Source organism: Apaloderma vittatum, unplaced genomic scaffold (genome assembly GCF_000703405.1).
Source record: "Apaloderma vittatum isolate BGI_N311 unplaced genomic scaffold, ASM70340v1 scaffold14244, whole genome shotgun sequence".
In the NCBI taxonomy this organism is placed as follows: Eukaryota; Metazoa; Chordata; class Aves; order Trogoniformes; family Trogonidae; genus Apaloderma; species Apaloderma vittatum.
Genome location: NW_009712282.1, coordinates 120,353 through 130,038, shown reverse-complemented (window position 1 = coordinate 130,038; position 9,686 = coordinate 120,353). Strand labels below are relative to the sequence as shown.

The 9,686-nt window shown below is 42.2% G+C and overlaps 1 protein-coding gene across 1 annotated transcript in view; it reads left to right on the top strand.

Moving 5' to 3' along the window:
- Positions 1 to 238: 238 nt before the first annotated feature.
- Positions 239 to 9,686, top strand: part of UNC80 (unc-80 homolog (C. elegans)) — a 128,707-nt gene continuing 119,259 nt past the window's right edge. Inside the window, 3 exon segments of the mRNA XM_009867927.1 lie at positions 239 to 330; positions 1,604 to 1,652; positions 9,329 to 9,485. Coding sequence (XP_009866229.1) covers positions 239 to 330; positions 1,604 to 1,652; positions 9,329 to 9,485 — 298 coding nt within the window.

The window sequence follows — 9,686 nt, the reverse complement described above, 5'->3', positions numbered from 1 at the left end:
GTGCTGAAGGCAGGGAGGAAGCAGAGGGACGCGGACATCTTCGCTCCCCTAATTTCCTCCCTGCCTTCTGCAGCCATTTTGCACCAGCAGAGCTGAAGGGAGGTGTGAGAGGGGAGAGGAGGGGGGCGTTGGGCTGCGGGGGATGAAGGGAAAAGAGTTACGGAGCAAAAAGGCAGCCATGGGAGATCCCGACTGGTATGCCTGGTAAGGCTGGCTCGCAGCAGCTATCATCAACATCATGGTGAAAAGGAAAAGCTCAGAGGGCCAGGAGCAGGAGAGCGCCCGTGGCATCCCTCTGCCCATCCAGACCTTCCTGTGGAGGCAAACCAGGTGAGAGCAGCGAGCCCTAGTTACTTGGGATACAGCTGCAACAGGGCAGTGGGAGGAGGGGGGGCGAGCCAGCTGCGGCCCAGCAGCGGGGGAGAAGCGGTTGTTGCAGCTGCAGCATAAAGGTGTAAAACAGACTGTTCTCTTTGCAATCGATATAGAGCAATCTGCATGTGTTGGGGGTAGGGGGAGGACTGGAGCCAGCCTAACCTAACGGCAGCCCCAGCAGGTTCTTAATTTGACTTTAAAACATCCATATATATGTGTGTCTGTGCACCTTTCCCCTCCTCCCTGTCCTCTTCTGTCCTGCCCCTCCACCCCCACTTTTAAGAGGACTCCTGGAGGTCTGGTACCAGAAGCAGCATCCCTCAGTGCTGCACCGGACTCACAGCTTTGCTTATACCTGTATTTGCAACCGTTCTAGAAGTGTAATTTATGCTTTGAAAGGTCAGCATGCAAACAGATACGTCAAAGTCTCACCTTATTTCATTGGATTGAAGATTGTCTGAGGGGCAGGCTGAATGTATGGCTGGGGCTTTATATTCCTTGTGAATCCTGTCTGTCTCCTGTCTTAATAGAATTCTAAATTGAAAACACTGCAGAGTCTATCTGGGGAGGTTGGAAGCTTTGAAGGTTGTGGCTCTAATTTAAGGCCTCAGTCACAAAATCTCTTTATTCCACACTTTCAGTGCCCTCCAAAAAAAAAAAAAAGCTATAATAAGGTGACCTCATTCAATTTTTTAGTATTTAACTCTGATCCCATTCTGGAGGGGAATGACAACAGAGAGTAGGTGTTCTCTACCAGCAGGGTACAGGCCTGCATTTCATCATAAGCCTTCCACATCAGCAGCTGTGGAGGAAAATATTTAACACAAAACTGGTAAATGGATCTCTGGTGTAAAATAGCAGCAAGGCAGAGGTCACTAATATTTAACATGTTTTAAACAGAATATATTGAAAATCTTTCACTGAGGTAAAATGGCTGAAAAACTGTCTGATGGAAGATTTTATCCATGGGAAACAAGACTTTTCTTGAGGGTGGATTAACTACCTCTTGGCATATCAATATGGGTACTTTTGTCTTCTAGAAAGGGTCACAGGATTTTGCCAGATGTCATCAACAGGTATCTAAATATTTTTTTTGGCGTTATGTCTTCCTTTAAGTTTCTCAGCCTTTTGCCAGCCTTCTAACATGAGAAGAATTCTGAAGATAACTAAGAAAAATCCACACTTGAAGTACTGGGTCTTGAATAATGCTTTTTCTTCCTTTCTTCAGTGCATTTTTAAGACCTAAACTGGGGAAACAATATGAAGCTTCCTGTGTGGTATGTACATGTTTCTCTTTTTCAACTCTTATTAATAACTAACTTTTCATACAACTTGATCTGGCCACAGCGGCTGGTCAGCAAGCTTCTTGGCATACCTCAGAAGTAGATTTAGTCTGTTCAGCTTAATTTTGTACTTTTATCACATGGAGGATTTGAAACCTTTTCCCATCCAGAGAATTTGGGTATCATGTGCATCTCTAGACATAAGAAAAATATATTGATTTGGATATTAATAATTGAATTAATTAGTAATTAAATAAATTGAATAATGATATGGGCAGACTGAGTTATGACAGTCCGGGTCTAAACCTGCATTTCGTCATGTGTGTATTGCTTTCAGATGAGACTGATGTGATTTCAATTCACAAATGCTGGATTTTTCCCAGACTTAAAATAATAAAAATCTAAACATTACTAAGAGGCTTTAAACCGTACTTTTACCATGGTGCAAGATGGAAATGTCTCCAGTACTAGAAAATAGAGGGAGCATGTGTTAACAGCATAATTAAAAAGAGGTTATTATGCAGACAGTGGCAACTTATTTCTAACTGTATTTAGAATGAAACCTCAGTCTACTGTCTGAAGGGAGCAGAAAGGGAAAGCATACAGCAAGTCCAAACGAGATAGGTATCTAGGGAATTCCAGAGTTCCTTGAACTGTTGCTGGTTTTTGGTTGACTTAAAGTACATTTAACAGTTGTAGCTAAACTTGACAGACTGGAAAAACGTGGTCTAGACATGTATCTTAATAGTTTAAAGTCTCTCTGCAACAATTTCCTGACTTCCTTCTCACAAGATATTAAGTTGGAGAAGCCCTAACTGCTGCTCACTGATTTTCTTCTAAGAAATTCATAAATTTTTCAAGCTTATTGCTAGATACCAAGTACTGATAGAGGACTGCTGGCTTAGTGTGCTGGTGAGTAAAATGCATTGCAATTCTGGCACACAGAGCAAAAAGCGTCATCACTGGTTTATACCATTGACAGTTCTTAGTTGTGTAGAGGCTAGAAAATGGAGCTTGTTGCCTTATGTCCTTTACGAGGTATTTCAAAAATGTGCAGGAACCATGCCTTGAAACACCTAATAATCTGAGGCTGTACCTACCCTACCTGTGAGCCAATGTCTGTTATTGTTGGGTAGAAGGACAGAGCTTCCTTCTCTACGTGTTCTTCATGATGTATCTATCTGTCTGTGACTTCCCTGTGCTTCATGCTGTGCTCTTGGCATCAGGTCTTCCTCTGTGTCCCTCTGGCTAATTCTAAAGCACCTTTCTTCTTTGAGCACAAACCAAAATTTACTAAGTGTAAAAAAAATATAAATAATCCCACAAACCAACCAAACAAAAACAAAACAAAAATGAAACTAACCAACAATCAAAAAAATAAGCAAACACCAAAACCAACCGAAAAAACAAACTTCAAAGCAACATAAATCACATGCTTCAGCCTAGGGTAAAGGAGCTCTGGAAAAACTCATTTCATGAAGATCCAATTCATTTCTGCCTCTTGGATGAAGAAGAACTTGATTCTTTTCTAATTCTTAACATCATCATTAAATTATGGTAGAAAGCTTGCAAAGGTTAGGCTTAGTTTTGAGCGTTTGGTGGGATACAACCTGAGCTGCTGCATCTACCACTTTCTTTTGCTCATCAGTTTACTACTTTTGCCAACAGGAATGGCTGCCTACATCAGCCATATTATCCTTTCATATTATCCTGTGCAACAGCAGCGAGCTGTGTGCTGGCTGAGACAGGGCTTCTGGAACTTGACAGGTAGTTTGCTTGTCTTCTGAAACATCATTCTGTTTAATGTCTTTATCGATGATCTGGATGAGGGGATTGAGTGCACCCTCAGTAGTTGTCTGTTTGCAGACAACACCAAGCAAGCGTGAGTGATGATATGCTTGAGGGTAGGAAGATTGGTTTAACCTGGAGAAGAGGAGGCTGAGGGGGGACGTTATTGCTCTCTACAACTACCTGACAGGAGGTTGTAGTGAGGTGGGGTCAGGCTCTTGCACTCCCAAGTAACAAGTGATAGGACAGGAGGAAATGGCCTTAAGTTGCACCAGAGGACGTTTAGATTGGATATTAGAAAAAATTTCTTCACCAAAAGGATTGTCAAGCATTGGAAGAGGTGGCCCAATGAAGTGATGGCATTGTCATTCCTGGAGGTATTTAAAAGACATGTCAATGTGCTGCTTAGAGACATGATTTAGTGGTGAACTTGACATTGCTATGTTGACAGTTGGACTCAGTGATCTTAAGGATCTTTTCCAACCTAAACAATTCACTGATTCTATCAAGCTGATGATCTAGCACTACTGTATTGACTATTGTGCCTAAAAACATTGTGCACCTGTTACATGATCTGTCCTTTTGAAATTATTTAGCCAGAATTGTTTTAAGTATGTCTGTAATTTGTTAACTGTCTGACAGTGCATATGATAAATCATTGTGCAGTAGTCTATTATTATTCTTGGCTCTCAACTTGCTGCAGTAGAATTTGCTGCATATTGTGCATTGAGGAAGCAAAGGCTGGAGGCCTAGATTCAGTGAGTGCAGCATCTGGTCTGCAAGAGCAGATTGCATGGCTTCTTTGAGCTTTGCTTTATACCATAACACTTGAGGGGAAAAAAACGTCCCTTTCATAGCCTTGTTTTCGTTACCTGAACAATCACACTGATTCCAGCTGGTCTGTGAATACTAGGCATTAATCTGAGGATAAATACCCACCTCCCGTATTGTGTTGCACTGTCTAAATGCTCTTGTGCCTCAGTATAGATTTAATGGTTTTCCTCCTCCCCATTCTGAAATCCTTCTGCCCTGTCATTCCTAATGTGCGTAAGTCAGAGCTGCAAGCGACCTCGCAGAAACATACGCAAATGCTCTACAAAGCTAATGCATTTTCTGGCATGAGGGACTCAAGGATGTGTTTTCAATTCTTTTACCCTGGATTTTATTTGTCATGAAAGAAACCAAATGTTTTCTGGAGGGTCATGAAAATTTAAAGTTTATCTTTTTTCTGGTTTTTAATTTGTTTTTGCAAATGCAGTAATATGTTTGGTTGTTAAAAATGATTAAAGGATAGATATGGAATAAAATTTTAAAAGAGGACATCTTTATTTTATCTAGCCAATCTGCAGAAAACTGAGTTCTTTAACATGGGAATTTTCTGTAAACAAAGTACTTGGCATCCCTGTTTCATCGCTTGTCAATACTTTTACTATTACTATGTTTAGTAAACAATGGAGCCTCATCATCCCTTGTGCTGTGAACCCCTAGATTAATGTTTTAGATCTTTCTAGGAACTCTTGCCTACTCAGAGGGCTTTGCCCAGACTGACAGTACTGCCTGCTTGCATTTTAAGTTCTTTTTCCAGTTGGTATGAAGTGACTTTAGCAATGCTCTCTGCTTTCCACCATGATGCAGCCTGAGCTTTGGAAGAACAGGGCAATAAGGTTCTCTCCAAAGATGGAAGTCTGGTTCAAGAAGCACTGGTAGTTTCTCTGTGTCTCTGCCAGGGTCTTTCTGTACATACACTAAGCTAAGCACTGGACACTGCTCTCCTAATTTAATGCTTTTTAAACTTATTTTATTTTATTTTCAAGTGAGTAGGGTTACTTCTCTAAGGGAGACCAGCAGCTCATCTGGCACTCCCTAGAGGGTGGAACAGGGGGATGCTGAGTTTCCCAAGGCCTTGGCTGTCTAGTGGGGGTGAGGGGCCTAGCTGAGACCTTGCCGATTTATGGAGTTCCCTGCAGGTACGGCTCCCATGGACTTAGAGCAGGGGAAGTCATGTGACTCAAGCAAAACTGTATAAGAAACCATGGCAAAGCTCAGCCTGAAATCTGCTCTGTCCTGCACCTTCTTCAGGAACATAACCTGTTCCTGCTCCAGCAGCAAAGGCTGACCCTGGTCACAAGGTGTTTGACAGACCTTTTGATTCTTGGTGGAGAAGAAGGTAAAAGGAGAACGGCAGCAGCTGGAAGGCAGCCAGACAAGACTAACTGCTGCTTTCTGTGAAAACAGATGGCGTCACCAGGCTAAAAGGAAAAATGCTTGTGTAAGTGGCCCTGAGGGAGCTGAAAGACACACACAGAACACTGCTGAAAGGGGCTACCTTTTCTCCAGCCAAGGCATAACACTGACTTCCCTCACTACCACCTTGGCAGATGTCCTTTATCCTCATTTGGTATGTGGGTTGTTGCAGGCATGGACAAACTTGCTCTACGTAGGTAACTTTTCTTAACCAAACAGCATCCCTGAGGCTGCAGCTCCGGACATATCTATAGCATGACAATATCTCTCTTCTGACTGACTTAGAGGGAGCTTACTTCAGGCATTCTCATTCATCATTCTCTTTGAAGCATATAACTCCTCTCAGCTGTAGCAGCAGTTGCTAAGTTCATGTGACGTGAAAAATTGCATCTTCTTGTCTGCATATTCTCCATTTTGAGTCCTGGAAAATTAGAGTAGAGCCATAGCAGACCAAAGGGAAAGTTCTGCAGGAGCAAATGCTAACCCAGGTCCTTGCATTCTGAATGTCTGATATAGACAGAAGCTGCAATGAGCTGAACATTTATGGAGAACTCCAGACAAGTCCCATGGGAACATTTGTCCAAAGAGCTGCATGTTCTTGTTGGGCTGCTTGTGACAGTCCTTGGAGTGGGGGTTGATGCCAGCTAGGTCCCATGCTGACAGTACATGCACAGTGGCAGTTGTGCTAGCCAGTGCCTGTAGCACACAGGGAACAGGGACAGTCTGTGGTTTCCATACCTTTGTGATATGGAAATGTACCATACGTACCATATGCAGCCTTTGTGTTAGCATTTTTCTGGCAACATACAGTGCTTCTGTCTCAGATGCTTGTGATCCCATATGCTGTTCCAGAAGCTAATCTTTCATTGTGGCACAGAAATACATTTAGCTTTTCTGCTCAGGCCAGAAGAGAACAGAGAAATCTGATGGCTAACTATGTAGGAAAAGCTTCCTGTGGCTCAGAAATCCAAAATGTTGAGGTGAATACAAGCCTGATTTAAAGATATAATTGCAGACATCTTGGCTTCCTCTTGAATTTTTGAAGTATGCAGAACGTGGGCCAGAGTTTCCAGAAAGCTGCTGTTGGAGGACTTTCTCCATGATAACCATTGAAGTACCTGTGAATGAGACCTGGAATGGAAACCAGAGAGCAACGATATGTCTTCTGTCATGCTTCAGAGTAGTGTTGCTGCTCACAGTGTTTTTTCCTTCTGCTTCTTTCCTTTGCTCTGTAACCTAAATCACTTTGTCATTGTACTGAAGTGTGGTCTTATAGTTTGACTTTTCTACTGGAGGTGAGAAGATAATTTCTTTTGGTAAGCCTAGGTCAGCACTGGTGCTTGGCAGGCCTTTTGGTGAGCTAATTCAACTCACGAACATGATAGAAACTCCTTTCCTTCGTGCTGAGCTTCGTTTTGGCTTGTATAGAAGCTTGACTTGGCTGAACGTAGGCTTCAGTGAGCCCCAGGGCTCACTCTGTGAGTACACAGAGGTCACCCACATCCTAGAGGTGGGAGTGTATGGCTGGAGCAACAAATAAGGAGTGTCATCCTGTCTCCTTTTGACAAAAATAAATAAAATCTCATGTTTTTTCACCAGCTCTTTCAGACTTTGTGGTGTTTGTAACCATGCATTAACCCTGTTCCTCTTTTCTTGCATCTGGAGATGCATTGCTGCTTTGTTCCACCCTTTTGTTAGGTAACATTGTTTGGGACAGTTGTATTAGACCTATGTTGTCTCTGTATTAATCTGCTCTCAACTGCTGCTGTGATTTGATGATTTCATAGTTCCTGAACATAACAGAATACCCAGACCTTACAATAAGTACTTTGCTCTTCCGCCTGCCCAGGCTTTCCAGGCACCTGCCATCGCTTCATGTTACCCTATTCCTGAGCTGAAAGGAATGAATGGCAGGAGACTGTGGCCCCCAGCAAATCACTGACAGACATTTGATCTGTTCTGGTGCTAAGAAATGCACACTGCTGACAACCTAATCCATGGCACATTATTTTTGACAAATCTTCAGGAAGCCAGCATTTTTGCCCACATATTACAACTAATGCCCTTCAGTTTCATGAAGATTCTGTTGAATTTTCTGACTAGACCCTGGGATTCCTAGTAGGTATGACTTTCTGTCACTCCTGTGTGACTGTCACTCCTGTGTGACTTTCTACACAGTTATGTTTATTGGCAGCTCTGATATTTACGGTCAGTATTTCCTTAGGTTCAATTTGTGTTACTACAAGCTTAGTCTTCTATAAGCGCATTCAGTTTTAATCACCTCCCAAATACATCTGTGTAAATCATACAGTCCATCTCCCCTTCTTTTGCTCTGTGCCTGGTATTATTGGGAAATTTCTGTGAATACAAATAGTGAATACAAATAGTTGTGTCTCTGCCTCCATGCTGGCCAGCATGGAGCTGTTATGAGGACTGTGTAAAACCACAATGGTGCAGCCACTGTACTTGCACTAGGGCATCCTGCCCCTCAGCACACAAGCTCATGTCTGGCCACACCAGCACATGTGGCCATGACCCAAGAGATCCAACGTGCACAGCTCCTGGGGTCTGCAGAAGAGTCCATGTTACCACTGGTTAGCATGCCATGCCTGGTCACTTCAGAGAGCTGGGTTACGACTGGTGCCCTTTTTGTGTTCCTTTTTGTAATTAAGTTTATTCTTATTACCTCCCCAATTTTACAGGAAAAATCAGTATGCCTAGTGCTGAAGGATAAGTTTTATGCATTTGAAGCATCCATTCGGTCATCAATGCTAACATTTATTTGCCCAGAGCCTAATAAAATTGGTGAAACAGCTTGTGAACAAATAGGTAGCCAGGAGGCTAAGCTGGTATATGGTGAGGACATGGATTCTCTGTGATGTATTTCTTCACTTTAGGAACTTCAGTGAAGTTATATAACTTGTTTTGTAGCCTAGAACGAGATCTTTGCCTCTGGTCAGAGGAAGAACTTACTGAAATGGTTGGAGCAACTAGGAATAAGGAACTTCCTTAGGGCTTTCAGAGGCAGGTAGTCTTATTTTGTGTTGCTTGAGGTGGAAATAATGAACTTGCTGCAACCATCAGCTCTTTTAAGTGTTTGCAAAACCATTACATTGTGACTCAACAAAAAATTTTGTACACTGATTATATTTTGTGGCAGAGTGTGAAAACATTTCCTAAGGCCCATATACCTTTAATGGATTGCCCTTTTTGTTACACTAAACTGAAAGAGGGTGTGTGAGAAGAATATCCAGCTCTCAGCTCCACAAATGCAGGCTTCATTAGCTCCTGTGACTTCCAGCAAAATTACTGGCATGCCAGATTAATATCCAGCACAACTGTAGGTCTGGCTTGATGTCAGCACTTACTAATATACATGTGATACTTGCTTTAATTCTTTTTTTATTGCAGAAAATATATCGAGTGGCCCATTTGTTTCTTGGCCAAATATGTCCATAGGTCTAGTGAGCTTTAGCTACAGTCTGTGACTTTCAGGAAAAATATTATAAGGTATGCTTTAGTTATATGCTGGAAAATTACAGGTCATAGGTTTTTTTTAAATAATATTCTATGTTATAGAAGGTACTACGTGCAGAAATAGATATACACTGTTGTTTTCTCTTTATTCTTACTATTAGTCTTTTGAAAGAGTTTTAGTAGAGAACAAGCTGCATGGCCTTTCTCCAGCTCTCTCTGAAGCCATCCAGAGCATTTCTCGCTGGGAACTTGTCCAAGCTGCACTCCCTCATGTGCTGCACTGCACCGCAACGCTGCTCTCCAACCGAAACAAGCTAGGTTAGTGCTCGTGTGAGTTTGTTTTTCCGTTTCTGAAGTTATCAACCAAAATATGCCAGACTGATTCTAAATCCTAGAATCCCAGTAAGTTCATTTTTTGGATTGCCTTTCTTGATCTGTTCTCATTTATAGCATGGTAACCTGTGAGAACTTCTCCAGTGAAGTTAATGGTCTGATGAACTGAAGAATCAAAGCAGTTCA